General features: G+C 42.9%; 1 protein-coding gene across 2 annotated transcripts; it reads right to left on the minus strand.

Annotated features, from left to right (window-relative positions):
* Positions 1-282: 282 nt before the first annotated feature.
* On the minus strand, positions 283-17503 carry LOC126518370 (calcyphosin-like protein). 2 transcript variants are annotated; one of them, XM_050168234.2, is made up of 5 exons: positions 17393-17503; positions 12537-12657; positions 11113-11290; positions 5927-6136; positions 283-4947 (listed from the first exon to the last, which is right to left on the minus strand). In XM_050168234.2, exons 2-5 carry the CDS (start codon positions 12611-12613, stop codon positions 4846-4848), a joined length of 567 nt encoding a protein of 188 aa, XP_050024191.1. In that variant the 5' UTR covers positions 12614-12657; positions 17393-17503; the 3' UTR covers positions 283-4845. The 2 variants fall into 2 exon arrangements, with proteins under 2 accessions (XP_050024191.1, XP_054920407.1); XM_055064432.2 differs by lacking the exon at positions 17393-17503 and adding an exon at positions 13598-14017.
* Positions 17504-19038: the final 1535 nt, after the last annotated feature.

A 19038-nucleotide genomic window follows, 5' to 3' on the forward strand; every position in this document is an offset into this window, starting at 1 on the left:
TCTCTGAATGCAATTAGCATCTTTGGGAACTTCCCCCAGTTTTGCGGCACGTCTGTCTGCCTGTGCCTAACCTTTTTCACGCCAACCTAGGTTACTGGGTAGCCCATGGTCTGAAGGGTAGGGCGTCAAGCGGCTGCGCTGAAGGAACCCGGTTCAAAGCAAAACTGTTGGTGCTGTTACAATGCTGTTCGAAGACAGCACTGTCATTCGCATGGCCCCAGATGCTTCTCTCGGAAATGTGAACAAACCTGACTGGCAAGGTCTGATGAAACAGCAACAGTATTTCAGAAGCTTTTTTTATTTTGATCATAAAGGCAGAACAGCTTTGAGAAAAACACGTGCTCTAAGCGTGCCGAAATAAATTAACAAGGCGGTACGTAATGTACGTGAAATGTGCGCTTACCACTTTTGCGTGCTCTAAGCAAGGATTCCAAAATGAGATGCATGCTAGAGTCGGAGACAGCAGTATAAAGAAATGACAATAACAAGTACGCGGTGGACGAGGCACACCTACGAGAACAACGAAAACATAAAACATCTTGAGACCGTAACAAAAGTAGTGTAACCAAGGGATATTGCACCCAAGAGTGGAATGGTACAGAGTTACGTACCAACAACAGACTTTGCCGCCACCAACCAGAGCTTGTGCTTAGAAACCTTTCACGAAATCTCGCTTGTAGCAGCATCTTCATGTCTTTACTTCTACAGCTATTCAAAGCACCATATACAACTAATAGCTTACACAGTGCATGCTAAGATGAACTGAAAATAATTATGTGCACTTCAAGCCAATTATTTCAGCATCAGATTGCTTGAGTTTCGCAAAATAAAAACAATGAGGTCATTGACACCAGTGTCAATCAAACAGCCATGCGCTTCACCATTCAGTGACCTCACATATACACTTGCAACTGTAAAATAACCAGACTGCAGGAGTAGGCAGGTCACATAAGTTTACCACATAATATTTGTTTATTATACTGTGCATTGTCCAAGTTGCCAACTATGCAGACTCAATGCGCATTGGTGGAGCCATTAAAGGAAGAAACATCGAATGTTTTGGCGTGCACCTACAGGGCAGTTCAAAAGGGGACAATTGTGAGCCTTTTATGGACTCCAAATGAGTCATTCGATGCTGTACTGTTACAGGCTGCCATTAAAAACGCAACCACATACAGTGTTGTCAACTTAGCTGATTTCCTGCTGGATATAGAGAATTTAACCTTGTTTAATGGCATAACGTCCCTTACAGCGGACAGCAGATTACTGAAACCAAATTTGGAATCAAATTCCTTTGGCAATTTGTTCTATATTTCACAGAAATATGCAACATGTTCTAGCAAATATAAACGGTTCAGTGCAAGTTTCACTCGGCAGGGGGGGGTGACAACACTGCACACGTGTCTGCCTTTTTAAAACTGCAGAAGAATAAGAATGCTGTTTAGCGTCACTGCAACCTGTTTTCACTTGCTTAAAATGCATTAAAACTGCAACTCACAGCAACAGTAACAGTAAGGAAAGTGTGCAACTAGACACCAAAAGCACAGCACTCTTGCACACAATGTCATTGGGAAGTTCAAAGCGCCCTCAGAGAATGTGTGTGCCCCGAAGAGATTACCAAAGGAGGTATAGAAATCCTTGAACTTTTCTCTTGTCCCCCCCTTTCGTATCACCATTAACAGCTTGGCACGACAGCTAGCTTGTGAAAAGTCATGAGTAAAATTGGCAAGGCAGTATCTACGTCAGAACTGTGGCTTGAACAAGAGTTAGAACCTTGTTGCAGCCAGTCTGTGAGCTTAAAAGGTTTCCTTAAATGCAACTTGCTATTCAAGCCATCTCAGCATGACCTGAGCTATGTAGCATAAATGGCTTAAAGCGAGATTCGAATGCAGAAGATCTTCGTTACATAGGCAACAAGTTGTGCTAATAGTGCCTGACTGCACCGAGTCCTTTTGTGTGGGTGAGCAATGTGCCATTTCGCAATGAACAGTACAGTGAAGTGCTTCAGTGACCATTAATTCACTGAGCAGCGGTGAACTTGCTTGAGTGGTAACAGTCACCAGAACAGCTAATCAAGCGTTACCTTGCACATGGCACCGAACTGAAAGTGCAACTAGTAGATTTCCATATGTTTCCTTATTTTCATTCTTTCATTATTCAAGAATGACACTGCATATAAATAACTGCTCATTTTGGGAACATACTTGCACTTCAAGCAGCCTGTTCCATCTTGATGCGAATGAACATGTAAGACTGCCCAAATAGTATGCATTACAGGGCCCCTCACCAGGTCTGGCCATTTTGAGCTGACAAGCGCAGAGCATACATTGAGCGATAACGATCGTGTTTGCAAAGTATTACATCGCTAAGCGCCGCGGAAAGACCTGCAATTTCAAACCGAAAGCAGTTTTTCCTTCTCGTCGCGGTGCCGCGCTCCAAGCCGGACGGTGACGTAGTTGCGTCCCTGTGCCTACGTAGTCGTCTCCACAGTGTGACGTGGGTTGTGGCGACACGTGACTTCGAGAATTATTCAAGACAACATCTGTTATCTATGCGATCTGTTGCTTGAATTGACGAATTGAAGTTTAGAAAAATAATAAAACACACAAACAGAATGTCTGCGTGTTTTTGTTTAACTTTGCACTGAAGAAAGAGAGTTGTACTGCCACTTCGTCTGCTTGTTCCCACGGTCGCGTGTTTAGGTACCCAAGCCATGCCATTTTCTACCATGCTCCAGCGCGTAATTATGCTCTGCAATCCGCTTGTTCTGCTTCAGTATTCGTGTAGCACTGAATTAGACAAAATCGTGCGCTGCGTGAACGAGACAACAGCTTATGCGCGGTGCCGTCAGCGATAATGCATAGTGCCGGAAAAAAAAAAAAGAAAAGTGAAGGTATCCGTCACTGTGACGTATGCGTCACACGATCCTCGAGGTCTGGTATGGGAGAACGTAGGAAAGGAATTTCGCTTGCGGAGGCTAGACGGGGCGAGTGGAGAGAGCGTCTTGCTTGGCAGTGGAGCCCACCTGCTGATATCATGGGTTCGCGGCACTGAAATATATCTGTCTCGGCTATTAATGAGCCAATTTGAAAAATTTCTGCGGCAGAAAGCTCCCTAGAGGACACGTAATAACTTCCAGCGTATAACCAAAATTTTCAATGGGGCCTAATGAGGGGCCCTTCAAGAACTGCGACTAGTGCAACAAAATATGGTACAGCTGTTGCTGACGTGATAAGAAAGAACTTCTGCATTCGAATGTAACACTACTAGAACATTCCATAAATCCTGTATAACACATCATAGGTAGTCTCCCATAAAGGGCAAATTGGCAGCAAAAAGTTGGCAAGCAATGCTTGGTACTATGTGAGCATCCTGGAAACAGTGCATAGAATGTTCACGGAACTCACTAGGAATGTTGCTGAAGATGGTTAAACGTGTCCACAAAAGGGCAAGCACTTTGCCATCTAACACACCTTGGCATTTTAACTTGTGTAGATTGAAAAAGTGTCACAGCAAACAACATGTGAAGATTCTTTTTGCAGGAATATGCACAACATGGTTTGAGTAACTCGCTTGACAACAAGTTTTGGCTGATGTCAATGACAACATGTGTGAGTCATTTAGGTGCCAGCTGGCAATGAATTGCCATGCAGTAATAAAACAATGCCACTACCAAGTCCTTGTTCTGTGCAATGCCTGAAATTTCAACACACAGTACATCACAGGTATCGCATTGCATGCGATACCTCAGAGCACGTCAAATAACATGCCAATCCATTACAGACAGGAATGGTAAATGTCAACTTGCTCTGAAACAACCACTTCAACATTGAAATCCATGTTTCACTTGAAAAATTCAACAACATAACAAACACTGGAATGTCTTTTCTAGAAAAAATAATCACTTTGGGCCCTGTAGTTAAGTCATTCTAAGACTCCAACTCGGTTTAGGAACGTTCAGAAGCAACCCTGCTAATTCTCCAACGCATTCCAATCGTCAAAATAGATATGACTGACAGACTTCTTCCTAGACATCCAACGACAACTTCTTCACTGTACTTTCCACCAGATGAGTTTGTGGTTACACTGTACTCTTCTTTTTGGTTCTGCTGGAGGTAAACAACAACTGACTAGGTGGAACAACTTAAAAAGCTACAAACTACTTCACAAAACCTATAATTTCCTATATATCTTTATTCCAAGATGAGTCAATAGCTGAAGGCTACAGAAGCTTCTTTAGAAATTAGGCCTAACTTCACAGCTTCTCTATACATCAGCTCGCTTAACAGATGCATTCGGGCACTTATGTGTGACTTAAGCAAAAATTTCAGATGATACTACGCACCAGGAGATCCGTCGCAGCACGAAAGGAAACAGAACAAAAAACACCAGCTTTCTCACTGATATCATCATAAACATGTAGTACTGGTGACATAAGCACATAATCCCATTTGGTCAGCACAGCAACCTAAACGTGGGTTTGCCCACTGCACGCATTAAGATATTTTTTTCTTTTACCACGTCACGAAAAACACAAGCAAACAACCTTTCCAAATGTACAGTACAGATAAGACGTATAAAGGTTTTAAAAAATTTATAATTAAGACTCAGATGCAAACGATAAGATGCCCTGAATAGTAAAAGGCCTGTCAATAAAAAGCGCAACACATGAAGCTGAAAGAGAATTGTTAAGACGAGTTACGTGTTAGAGGATGTCTGCACGACGACGACGGTTTCAGCCGGGACGGGACAAAAAGCACGTGTGACGGCTGTGCATCACGTGACTAGTGGCAAGGGTCACGTGGCCAAACAAGGGTGGACTCAATTTTTTTTTTCTTGAGTTGCTCAGATTTTCCAGGCATTCCTCATCATGAGGTCGAAGTAGGCATCCGTGTCAATGGAGGCGCTCACGCCCGCATAGTAGTTGACGAATTCTTCGATTGTCACCTGCCGAGGTAAACGTCACCGGTGACCCAAAACGTGTTGGTAATGCTACAGTTCAGTGCATTCCATTACCGCACTACAGGCACGTAAGCAGTGAAGTGCCAATCTACAACGTAAGGCAAGCCAGGGCTTTCTAGTGCATATTCAGCAAAGCGTACACAGACTATCTTGTTTTGTACGTATAACCATTCTAACATGTACAAGACTGCAATGTGAGACTGAAACAGCACATGAGCCTACAATAAAACATTTAACAAATGTTTATGAATGTGTAATCCTAGCTGGGTTCCAAAGTCAGACAAAGCAGCGGAGGTATGTCATGTGGGGAATCATTGTGTGGGAAATACTCCTGCAACACGTTCACAAACTGAAATAATAACCTACGTTGTCACCACAGATTGTGTCAATATGTTAGACAGGGCCGTTTAAGTTGGAGTCATTTTTCAAAAAAGCACAGGTGGACTCGCCTTGTATTTCTTTCTTCGTGTGGTTAAAAATTTAAACAATTATATTTCGTGGTTTCACATGCCAATACCACAATCTGATTTTGAGGCATGCCGCAGGGTAGGACTCCAGATTGATTCAGACCACCTAGGGTTCTTTAATGTGCACCCATAGCATGGTACCCAAGCATTTTCGCACTTCACACCTATTGAAATGTGGCCACCATGGTCGGGGCCAAACTCGCAACCTCGAACTCAGCAGTCCAATGGCATAGCCACTGTGTTACCATTACAGTGTTACAAGTCTCTTTCCCACATTTTCCACTACACATAAACTGAACTATACTCCTTAGTTTCAGCATCTTTTGAAAAAATTTCATGCTATTAAAGCTTATGTTGTTCAACACAGTGCTAACTTGGCCCATTTGATGCTTGGGTGAAGAAAGACGAGACTTATTGACAGGACAATCAGAATGACACACGTGGGCACCCGGTCAGTAAAGACCATGCTCTTTCTTTACTCGAGCATGCATTCTCACCTTGCCATCGGGGTCATTGGGACTGTCAAAGTTCTTCAGGAAGAGCTCAAACACCTGGTCCTCAGTGAGCTCCCCGTTCTGGTACTTGGGGTGCTGCCGAGCGTTGTACACACCCTTGAGGTCATGGACAGTGATGATTCCGTCTCCAGATTTGTCCATCTTGTGGAATGCCTGTGTGATGCGCTCCAGACGAGCTGCTGACATTGGAGGCTGCATGCGGCGAACACAGATGAGAGGTTGCACGACATGCCAACGCGGCTGTGGGCCTTGACAGCCTCATCTTGCAAAGGCCAGCTGCACTTCACAAAGCAGTAGGGAACGGACTGCGCACTCACGGCAACTTATCCCTCAGACTTGCCAATGTGGCCAGAATGCCTTCTTTTCCAGAAGACACGCGCAATGTTCTTCATTTTCACTTTATTCACATTCCTAGTTTTCTTTACAAAATGAGAAAGGAAAACTAAGGGATAAGGTACAAAGGTACAGCTACCCCTGACAGAGGACCTTAGCCCAGTAGAATGTGTACTCTAAAGAACATCAGTGACATGCTGACATATGTTGTAGGTACACATTGTTATATGCTGTAGCATAAAGCAACATTGGTGACTTTATACATGCCAGTAGTGATCGTAAATAAATTTCAAATCCTCTACAAGGTACAAACATATACAGACCCATATATTTAACAGTAAAGAGAGAGCGAGAGAGAGAGAGAGAGAGAGGAAAAGAAAGAATGTTGTTTACGTCTACAGCTGGTAAATATGTAATAGACAAAGTCTGAAGGTTGCAGTAAAATTGTGTCACGACTCATTTCTTGAGTTGCAGAACTTGACTAGGCCCACAGGCTAGCTTTGCCAGTGCACTGCACGCAATGAATGTACTTCTGGCGACCTTAAGAGACCCAGGAGCCAATGAGACTTTGGAATTAGCTCTGGGGGGGGGGGGGGGAGGGGGGGGGGGTAGTGTGCATGTTTTCGTCTCTTAGAACTGTGCGCTCATGGAGTCTGTGTTATACCCCTGTCAAGCGGGCAAGTTAAGTGCACTTACGGCAAGTACACTTCGGGACCTTGAGTCACACTTTAGGCAACGCGCTTCTTAACGGGAAAACAGAGTGCACTCGCAGTAAAAAAAAAAAAAAAATGGCGACAGACTAAGGGCGCGTTCTTAAAGATGTAAATTAACAAGAGAAAGCTGCTAAAAAGCGATTGTTTTAAGTAGAATTATATATAAAAACAAACTTCATCTATTTGTCTCAACAAAAAACGAAGATGTCTTTATTATAAGTGTGTTGCAAGTCAATGTTGGCCAAGACGAATGCCTAGCCAATCCAAAACAACACGGCGGCGTGCGGCAGTTGATCCTGCTCATGATCCTGCTAGAACAGAATATGAGCGAGTATATATGAGCAAAGACGGCGAGTTCGATATTTAGCTACACTGCAAAATGCCACGCACACGGCTCAAAGCACAACTAGCGTGGTCAGCACGCTTTCACACCAAAATAAACACGAACTGAATGAACATGGCGGCGCCGCAGTGCCGCATCATTCTGGCGCCGTTAGTTGCGTACATGATAAATTCGTTTCTTTATTGTGCTGTTTCGCTTCTCGCTAAACACAAATTATATTGTTAAAAGCTGTTCAATAACTGAAATGAACTTTTGTGTCCTTTTTCTATGCATTACATTTTGCGTCGTTGAAAGCGTTGGTGGCGAGGCTAGGCACTCCTTCAAACCGTTGGCGGCGAGGCTACGCACTCGGCCAGCAAAGTGCGTTCCGTGAACGTACTCCGACTTGAGTGCACTAATCTGAGAGTGCACTCCGCTGCGACGTTAAGATTTGGGAAAGTGCACTTAAAAACCGAGTGCACTCGCCGTAAGTGCACTTAACTTGCCCGCTTGACAGGGGTATCACATCAGCTTTCATCGGTTCTTTTCGAAAGCGGACCTTTTCTGTGCGAACCTTGCCGGGTTCCTTGTAGCACCACCAGATGGCGCTTGCATCCACGGCAGCACCAACCGTGAGGGAAAAAACAAAAAAAGAACCAGAAAGCTTGCCTTAGGGAATTCACAGCTTCGCGAGTTGGGGAAAAACGGTAGTCGGTAGCAACTTCTAGGTCAGCTATAGAAAACTTCTGTTGTTGACTAAGTTCACACTATGCACAAAAACTTCTCGGAAACAATAAGCTTGCTCCAAGACTCAACAAAATTTGTGCACCGCAGTGGATTCGTGTAACAAATATTTAATGGTCACTTCAATGGCTAATGGCAGCGTTTATCATAAATTTTCTAAGTGCTTCCTTTGCTTTCGTAGCACAAGCTTATGTTAGGATTATTCGTTTATTTATTTATACTGTCAGCGTATGCAAAGACAGGAGTTGCGGTTACACTACTGTCATGTACAAACTAAACCTAGTACATGTTTATACAATTCTATAGAAAGCAATCAAGATAGGAAGGCACAGCATATAAACAAATGCAAAAACAATAAATCACATGAGTTGCAATTAACAAGTTATATCGCTATAACTAAAATAAAAGAAGAAAAATAAAAAGTGATGCACAAAACCGTTGCAACCAAAAAATAGCTAACAATAAAATGTATTCTCAACCGTTTACAAATAAATGGTAACAGCTTTTTCAAAAGCTTGTAAATCAGAACAATCTACTATCTCCTGTGGCAAGTTGTTCCAATCGTCTATGCTTTGGACCAAGAACAAATGTTTGAGTGATTCTGTTCGATAATTAAGTGGTTTAATATGTTTTGAATGCTTTGTTTTGTGGCTACCATGATTCTGTAATGTGATGTGTTTTTCTAAGTCTGCTTTATAGTCCCCACTTAATACGTGAAAAAAGAATGTCAGCCTGTTAAGCTGCATTTTCTGCTTGACAGTCATGAGACCAGCTCTGCTTCTAAGTTCGGTGATGGAGTGGGTTCTAGCGTATGTGTTAAAGATAAACCTCAAGGCCTTATTTTGCATACGCTCACATTTTAATGTGTTTTGTTGATGGTACGGCTCCCACAAAATACTTGCATAAGTCAGTACAGGAAGTACAGTAATTTTGTAAGCCATTGTTTTTACCTATGGGGTAGCGTCGTGAAGTTTTAATCATAAAGATCAAAGTTCCCACATGGCCTTATTACAAATGTTGTCAACAAGTACCGACCAGTTTCAATCATGCGTGAGATGAATCCCCAGGTACTTAAATTCCCTAACCTCCGCTAATTCTGCACCGTTGATGCTGTAGGGGAAAACCAACAGATCTTTTTCACGCATTGTATGCATACGGACAGTTTTTGATGCGTTCAGCTCCATTTGCCACTCATCACACCCCAAGACCGAATTTTTGTAAATGGTGACTAAGTTCCTGTTGGTCATTAAGGGTGCATATTTTAGCATACCCAATGATGTCATCTGCATAATGTTTGATGGCTATTTGGGGCAAAAAATCTGCGCCCATACCGCTATTATAAATGGAGAAAAGAAGAGGGCCTATAACAGACCATTGTGGCACACCCGATAGAACTGATATATTGGTACTGCACACAGAATTTAATGAAACAAATTGCTCCCTTTCTGATAGATATGCCTCTATCCATTTTAATAGCTGAGTATCACCTAGAAATCGAGATAGCTTTGCAGCTTTCTGTAGGATATTCTATTGAATGCTTTGTGGAAATCGATAAGGATAATATCTATTCGACCCTTTCCATCAATACATTCACTGATTTCATGTGTAACCAGTGAGAATAGTGGCTGTTGAGCACCCTAGTCGGAAACCACGCTGATATTTATCCAAAATGTCGCTTTCTTTCACAAATTTCATTAGGTGTGTTGTTATAATGTGCTCCAGCGTATTGCAGCATGTACTTATCATCAAAGAGATGGGCCAGTAATTAGTGACATCATGTTTGGAACCCTGTTTGTGTATTGGTACCATCTTAGTCTGCTTCCAGTCTCTCAGAATGTCTCCAGATTCTAGAGATTTAATATAGATATCGAAAAGAAAAAAATAAACAGCACTCAGCGTATCACTTTAAAAGATCGTTAGGAATTTGATCAGAGCCAGGACATTTTTTGTCACGTAGTTTAAGAAACAGATTCAGAATACCGTCTTGTTTAATAGTTCAGATGGGTATTGATTAATGGAAAGTGGCGTTTGGGGTATAGAACCATCATCCCATGTGAAAACTGATTCAAATATTCATTGAAGAGGCAAGCCATATCAGAGCTGTTCGTGATAGAATTATTTTTGCTTGCCAGAAATTGAATGCCACATTTAAGCCCTGAAATGTACCTCCAAAAATTTTCCCGAAGACGTTTTAATGAAATTGGTTAGAGTTTGATTCATGTAACAATGTTCTGCCTTAATAATTTCCATTTTGAGTTCCTGTGAAATGGAACTAATGCAATGACGTGCTGTTGCAGAGGAGGTATTTTTAGACCTCATTCATTTTAAAAGACATTTTTTATGACCTATTTTCCGTGTAATCCAGGAGTTTTTTCTGTTAATTTTCTTGGGGTGCTTCAGAACAAATAGTTCTATGGATTTCAATACCACACTTTAAGACTTTCAGAAGCATCATTTACTGACGTAGTGTTTATTGAAATAAGATGGCTGAAATCATCATAACCTTTCTCTAAATGGTCAAATACTGCAACATCATCTGCTTTAGAGAAATTGGGGACTAAAAAAAAGTTTTATTCTTTTCTGCTTGGTTATATGTAGTAGAGACATGTGTGATCACCATATTTTGGTCAGAAATCCCTTCTAAGACTTCACACCAGTACTTAGATTGTGCGACAGATCTGCTCAAAAAGACAAAATCGAGTAGTGATTCTCCTGATCCGTGGGTTCGTGTGGGCGTAGTTACAATTTGTGTTAAGTCAAGGGAGAAAGCCAGATTCAGAAGAACATGAGACACGGCCTGATAATTTTGACCTTCCAGATAGTACACCCAGTCAATATGCGGTACATTAAAATCTCTGGCCATTATAATCTTACAGTTGCCGTCGCCAAACTTGTAAAATAAGTAATCATTAAGTAATAGCAGGTATTCTTCGATGGTGCCAAGGGGGCGATATACTGCAACAATTACAAAACACACTACCGATCTCTATGATATACCCACAATACACTCCAGTTCTGGAGTGTATTACAGTGTATTGAAGGGGTGACACACTCACCCTGAGCGCAACGAGGAACTCGTTGAAGGAGATGGTGCCGTTGCCGTCCTTGTCGAGGTCCTTGAACAGGGCGTCCACCTCGCTGGGGCTCAGGAACACCTTGAAGTCCTGCAAGCCCTTCTTGAACTCTTCCATGTCGAGCTTTTTGTCTCCTGAGTCGTCCATGATGCGGAACTGCCTGCAGAGTACAAGCACACAAGCGCGCACTGCGTTAAGCAGTGTACCAAGCACCAGGACGACCATTCTTAGTAACTGATACAGTTTAAAGGAACAGAAAAAAAAGTGAGAGAGAGAAATATAGGCTGTAAAAATATTCACCTCTCCGTTTTAAAGGCACTGTGGGCCACTTTGGCATGGGCTGAACACCTTTCTGTAACTTCCCGACTCTCCTGAGCTAAATAAATACTACCACTGTTTAACATCCCAGCTCCAGACCTGTGCTGTGGGTTGTGGGGAGCATCACAGAAGGGGACTATGGACTTATTCCGACCATCTGGACTTCCCTAATAAGCGCATCATTAATGTAAGCACAGAAGCGTTCTTGCTTTCACATCCAAAGCGCTGTGCTGCACTTTTTACCTTATGTAAAGAATGCAAGAGTCTTGCACAAGCAATGAGAGGTTTTGAGGCATGGAGCGAAAGCGAACAGGATTGGCAAGAAGTGTCACAAAGACAGCTGTTGGCTGTTAAACAACAACAACAACAAAAAAAGCAATGTTTCTTGCAGACCACCTTATTTCTGCAAGGTGTTACTCTGGTTTGATCCAGAAACATTTTCCAGCTTTCCTCTAATCCTGTAGGTCACGTTTAGCGCCGTGTACTCGCGCGAATGCCAGTGGAGTCATGTAATGTTGAGAGCTTGAGGAAACAGCCACAGTAGGGTAGGGTTAAGCCTTTATCAGAAGGGTCGCCCAACACAAGTAGAACTTATAGATATTAAAATAAGAATAAACAGGCCATCGACTAAAGTGCAATCAAAGAGTGAACAAACCTTCCGTGTGGAAGTTAAAATATCTAACCCCTTTCCTTGAACCAGTGCAGAAAATGATGGCAGCACAAAAAAGAAGGACATAGGATGAGCGCTCCCCCTGTGTCCTTCCTTTTTGTCATGCCATGATTTTCTGCACCAATTAAAAAACTGTCAATTCCACCTCGCCCAGCTTTTCATCTTACTAACCAAACACCATGCCACTTTGGTTGGTATTCTGTCGTTCTTTTCTATTTAATAAGTGTTTACTTCCCAACCAGATGAGATGTTGCCCAATCGCTCATTTCAGAGCTGATACGTAATCATTGGACTAACCAGGTCCACTGCAGTGTTGAAGGCCTTTCCCAGTGATCTCCAGTTACCCCTGTCCTGTATTGCAGTTGATGCCACTGTGTGATGCCGAGATAACGTGTCCAACCAGACAGCTTAGACTTACCGTGCGAATCCCTTGATGCCGTGAGCGCCACGCTGGAGGCACTGGTGGCGAAGCTTCTCAATGGGAGTCAGAGACATGTCTAAGCCCGGTGGTGGTTCCTACAGCAACGTTTTCGGGAGGTCTGCAGAGGTGTGTGAGAAAATGTGACGAATGCTGCAGGTGAGACTAGGAGCATTCACTCTTTGCACCTCTGTCAGTACAGCCTGCTAATGATTTATGCAACTACAAATATGTATTTTAGCTGGCTGCCATTTTTGCTTTCCTTTCTAGAGTTGAGGTACTGAGACCTGAGTGGTGGCAAATGCAGTCTGCCATTTGCCAGCAGCACCATTCATAACGCAGCAAAGCAAGTGCATAAGCAGCTTGCCTATTAGCAATGAAAGACGTAAGCCAAATGAGACAAAATATGTCAGTTCCAGGTATAAACTTATATACTTCTTTTAATGTGAAGGTATTCTTCCTCACAATAACAGTCCTGGTTTAGGCTTATTTGATTCGAAGCTTGCAATAGGTTTAGAGCAAAGCAAATGATCACACACACAAGGACACATGAGATGAGCACTATTTATGTGGCTTTACATGGGTAGTGCTCATAGAAACTCATAGTTATTGCCACTGACTCAGAGCTACTGTTACAAAATGGCATAAAAGTGGACAAGGTCATTTGCGCAAAGTCCCAGACAAAGGAGAGACATAGGTGCCTAATGATTTGCATAGCTTTGGGAATATGCATATTCCAGAAGCAGGAGTGTTCAAATATTGTAAACATTCAAGCAGCAAATAGAACATAATCCAGTTCAAAGCAATTTTAAAAATCAAGCATCAATTTTTGCAAATTTGGAATTTTGATATTGCGCATTGGTGTAGGATTGATGAAAAAGAAAATCTGAAGGAAAGTGTAGAGAGAAAAGAAACTGCATTGTTCCCTATGGAACAGAACCAAAAGCAAAGAAAATCTGACATTGCTGCTTTCCAACATAGTCACCAAGAGAACACAGCAGACTTCCTTAAGAAAAAGAAAAGATGTGTCAGAATGAGCTCTTTGACAAGCAGAATAGTACCTTTGTTTACCTTCCGCAGGATTCAGTGCACATCTGGTAGTAGAAATTTCAGATTAAAAATATTTTTAAAGTTTCCTTTACGTTTGTCTTGTGGGCAGTCTGCTGAAGTATCACTACAAGCAGTTACACAAAGTTACAACATTGTTTAATTGTTGAGTATTGCTGTGGCTCACTATGTCCAATGCTTCGATCATTCTGATAGTTTCTCCATTGCTCATAAGCAACTTATTTGTGTGATTGTCACTACTCCAAAACTTGCTGTTGTGGAACTCGGCAAATCATAAATGATTAGCCCATGGTAGCCGTCAAAAACATCAGGAAAGGAATGAAAAGAATTGCTTAAAAGGCAGCAAGGTACACAATGATCACAGTGACTCAGTTAACAAGTTTATCGCTTGCACCCTCACAGACACAAGCAGCTGAGTAAAGATGTCCTCAAAACATGTGAAGAAGCAAAGAGGTGCGACTGGTCAAATACTGCAATGTAGTATGTGGTTTCTTTATTTACTTTTTCTAGTGACAATGACCCGAGAAGGGATTGAAGAGTAATAGTTAACCTGGGCAGCTTTTCCTTACCAGGTGCGTGTTTCTCTGTGTTAGATGCATATTTATGTCTCTTATGCAAAGCTTGCAGGGAAGTGTCATTTCGTGCATGAAACAGCCAGTTTAAGGACCTCTGTGAACATGCCTACTCTCACAGATTTTAGATGTAAACATTAAGAAACTATTTTGCTTGATACCTTATGCTTTCGTCATTATGATTGATTAATGGTCAGCAAATATGCATGCCCCTTTTAATGTTGTGCAGATGTGTTTTAAGGAAGCGACGTTTACATTTTGTGATCCCAATAATGGCTTCACAGCGAAGTCTCAAGCCTGCTTAAACCCGAGCCTACCATGGACGAGCACATCTAAGTCGTGCCAAAAGCAGAACGGCAATTAAAGACGAGGTGTGTTATTCATCTGCAGTTACTTGCGTAAATGTTAGCCTGGCTTTTTTTTTGTTCCACACCAGGGAACAAGCACACAAACTGGGATCTCAGGATTGCACCACCCTTGGTTGGCCGTTGGCTGAGTGGTGTGGTGACCACTATTAAAAAATTCACGCTGAATTCAAAGTTCTCAATTCTTGATACAGAAGAAAATGAACTGAATATATTATTACAGTGCCACTTTTTCTGTGATCATCTGGATTTTAATGAACAGTTTGTCAACTAAAATCAGTGCGGAAACCCCAACCATCCACTCGCATGACTCTGGACCAGTGCGTTGTCGAAAAATTTTCCAGGGCCCATTCATCAAATGCTTAGAAGTTTGGTAATAAAGCCTTGCAGTGATGGTCTACAATAACATAATGAAATCTTTAGCATAATACAAATTATGTACAATTTACAATAGTACAAAAATTATGTTACCTCACAGTAAAACACTCTTATGGGCAATTTTCTATCTTTCTGTATACATGTATTTGATCAGATAAATAAAGGGAATGCGTAAATACTGTTAATACTGTTGTCTAAGAATCAGGATACTAGCTAAAAGCTTAGAGATGTTACACATTGATATCTGACTTTACAGACAGTCTAGACCCTAAAAAACAGCCTTAATTGTGGTAAGCTTCAGTTCTTTGCATGTAAAACTATACATAACCTAAAAAAAAAAGAAGGTTTTATGTCCAATATGTTTTACTTACGCTACATGCAGATGCCTTATTTACTCTTTAGCTGGCAAGCTTTATTATCAACCTCATGTACAAATCCTGTAGCATTCACAATATATTCAACTTCTACATACATTGAAGAACTTTCCCTTTCAGTGCAACACAAGTACTGAGACCATAGTTAATGAAAACTAATGAAAGAAGCAAACAGCATGGCATAACACAGACAAGATGATGACTGGCACAATGTGCAGTGCATATGTGCATATTTCGTCTAGTTTACCTCTTCCGCGAGCCGTGAGATGAAGTGACAGGGCCAATGCCATGCCCTTTTGCAAAATAAAATTACAATGTGTTTGAAAGCATATATATACACGTATATATATATATATACATACATACACGTATATAGACACGTATATAGACATATATACACGTATATATGTCTGCCTGGCATTTCGTATAACTTACTTTCTTTCTAAAAAACGTTGCACAAGGGTTGCAGTTATTTATGTTTTCTTTATTACCAATTAGGAATTCCCATTAACAGCGGACTGTACTGCACACTTATTTGACTATTTGACTCATTGCTGCCACCATTCAATCTGTTTCTTTTAAAGAAAGAGAGAAAATGCTGCGAGAACACCTTCACTCATCAGTATTGGAAAGAGCTCCACATTGCTCTTATTTGCTCAGAATAATATTTGCAATGATTGACGACTTTCTTTCTTCTTGAATACAGACACATTCGAAAACTGCATGAAGGTATTGCGGCTGCTATGCTTCCTTCTGTGTCACACCGTTAGTAGTCAGCATTCACACACCAGATGGCGTCGGGATGCGGGGGCAAGCAGGCAATATAGGTGGAAGGGAAAATTCTCGGAACACTCTGCAGAACCTGGGATGCATGCCGAGGCCTGTAGTGGCATTACGTATGCATCCAATGTCGAGATGCAGTCTATGCTGGGTCTACAGAATGATATATGTCACAGATGTGTTATCTCTGAGAAATAAAGACAGAGGCAGAAGCACGTACAATTACGATGGTGCGAGGGGGATTGAGTGGCATTTGTAATGCCTATGTGTTGGCCATTCGCATAGTTAATTGCCGCCTCGCTTGACCAAAGTTGGGGGCTATATAGGTATGTTTGAAAGCGCACTTAATGTGTTGCAGGCTGTCGCAGTTGAAAAACGATAGACTTGTTAAACTGTATTATTGGGCAGCTCGGCCAGTAGTAGCTGGCCATTGCTGGTTTTAAACAGTTTCAATTATCTACAAATGGGTATGGTGCTCTACATATAATCCACATAACGCAGTTTTCAAGTGAATATTTTACCTGGGATGCTGCGCATCCATGAATGAACAACGTACGAAAAGCGAAATTTGTTTCCTCGATCCGATAAGTAGGGGTGAATGTTATTATAGCTAATTTTAGTAGCATCTGCTGGCCTTTCCAATTAGTTTCCAAGTGTCTGGAGGCACGTTGCGATAGCGGCGCTATGGCCGCGCCTAGTTTTCGTTATCTTTTCCAAAGCGGGCGTGCAGCAGGACGCGCGCGACCCAACCTTGCGTGCAGCGGTGGCAGTAATAACGCAACGAAAAAGACGCAAGCAAGGAGCAGCGCGACACGGCACTAAAGAGAAAGACAGCTCTAGGCTCCACACGGGCGCCCACCCAAGCCGATCGCCTGACCCACATAGCACACCGCGAGGAGCCGAAGGAAAAGACCGGTGCGTCGCTACGCCGTTGATAAGCAAGACGGAACCGGCCCTCAGTTCTGCACCCCACACTATACCGCGGCACCGTTGTAGCCGAGCGGACGATTTACGAGAGACAAGTAATACAATGTGCGTTAGAAAACAAACAAAAGCAAAAAAAGAAGTTGAGAAAACATGCGCGTGAGGCATTTAGCGGCCATGAGCTGCAGGCTCCTACGCGACGCTGGGCGGTGCAGGGCGGAGACGTCGCGGCGTCTGCCGCACGCGTTCGTGCATCGATCGTCCGACCGCTTGCAACAGTGTTGCACAAAGTACGACACGCGACCGAAATTCAATAAACGGCAGCACACTTGATACAAAACACGCTCGCTATCAGAAAGTAACAGCGGTGCAGGCTTGGTATTTTTTCTTTTTACCGTTTGTGAAGCAGTTCCGCCGGCGCCACTTGCCCAACGCGCTCACTACTCCGCAGTGCAGACGAAAAATGGCAAACTTGCAAAATGCGGCCGCTCGACACTGGACAAATGATACAGCATACACGAGCTCCTAGACCCACTGCTACCTCCCTATTGTCCTGCGCTTTCTTGAAGCAAAATGTTTTAGGGCGCTAAAAATTTTAATACAGAAATAATGTTTGCATTACAGATGTTTAGGCTTTAATAAATGAAATGTAATTTGTGCTAAATGTATTGTAAAATTAAAACGCTATGAAGTTATGAAGTATGTTTGCTGACGCCATCTAGGAACGAGTCGCGTACTTTTTGAAAACGGTGCATGACGGCAGGCCTATCAACAAACGCCGGGTTCACACGCAATTTCTGTGCGCCGCAGGCCTCGTTAATCGACATGGCTCAGCAGTTCGAATACATGGCCAGCTGCTTCGATAACGTTAGCTGATGCCGCTGGTGGATGATGATGGTGGTCTCAGAAATTCATTGCACAAACCGTTGCATCCGCCTTATAATTCTTACACACACCCTCAGGGGTGGAGTTGCTCAAGAAAAATATGAGAAAAGCTTTTCGTTTTTAGAGCGCAGCTCTTGGGCTCCCTTTCCTGCGGTGAGCGTCGGCGTAACCAAGCGAACGCAGAGCACAGAGGGGGATGAAAGAGACGAGGTGGAAAGCGGAGGAGGAGGATGTAGCAGAGCCACGAGGCGGAAAGCGCAAGCGCAGTGCGGCGACGACGGCCACGAGATGGCGCCAGAGTAGTGGGGGATCGTCTGGGAGGTTCGTCTGCGGCGACTGCTGTGAATCGCGCCCCCGCGTCACCCACGCGTTGCCTCTCCCGACCTCCAGATTAGCGTGGCAGTCGCCCGACACTTCGCTCCTTTTGCAACATGCCGCACGAGACAGATTGATCGCGCCAGCCAATATATCGCGAAATAAAAACACGTATAGCTGTGCTCAAATTGCACTTTAGGGGGGTATTGTAATTGTTGGTGAATTTCGAAGAATGTTTCGACACGAACTATATAGAAGAAAAAAGGAAGCCCTTACAGAATTCTCACAGAAAGCAATCCCTATAGGAGATATATGCATGTAAGCCTCTTCAGTCACTGGTTTTCGTAATGAAGAGCATCACAATCAAGCAGAATGTCAAAAATGACATTTGCATACCCCCAAAAAGGGTAATGCCACGAACACAAGGAGGCAAAATTATTAAGGTAGGCCAGACCTCGTGCAGCACACTCGCACAATATTCACTAGCACATGGGAATTGAAAGAAAAAAAAAATGTCAAGGGCCACTTAGGTATATCCCTAGTCTAGTAACGTTGGGTATATCCCTACATGGATGAATGTGAAAGCATTGCGACATCTGCCTGATGACAACTCGTTTTGCAAACTGTAACGGTCTTGTTTTCATGCTGCCTTGTATCATATATCGCATCATGTGCCTCGGCCTTGTTCGCGTACTTGCGTGGACGTCCAAAGGAGCCGGGTGCAGCCACTGAGTGAGAAGTCAAAGTAAGGCTCGCCCATTGGAGCGCACAACAGAACTCACTGAAATTGCCACACCGACTGGTAGCAATACGACGCACGCCAGCTAACGTGGTCTGTCTC

Source organism: Dermacentor andersoni, chromosome 11, assembly GCF_023375885.2.
Source record: "Dermacentor andersoni chromosome 11, qqDerAnde1_hic_scaffold, whole genome shotgun sequence".
Taxonomy (NCBI): domain Eukaryota; kingdom Metazoa; phylum Arthropoda; class Arachnida; order Ixodida; family Ixodidae; genus Dermacentor; species Dermacentor andersoni.

Excerpts from the sequence above, each read along its gene's own strand:
- LOC126518370 (XM_050168234.2), bottom strand. The coding sequence starts at position 12,613 with ATGTCTCTGACTCCCATTGAGAAGCTTCGCCACCAGTGCCTCCAGCGT. Across the intron at positions 6,137-11,112 it reads AGTTCCTCGTTGCGCTCAGG|CCTCCAATGTCAGCAGCTCG; the intron begins GTGAGTGTGTCA and ends CGCCGCATGCAG. Across the intron at positions 4,948-5,926 it reads CCAATGACCCCGATGGCAAG|GTGACAATCGAAGAATTCGT; the intron begins GTGAGAATGCAT and ends TTACCTCGGCAG.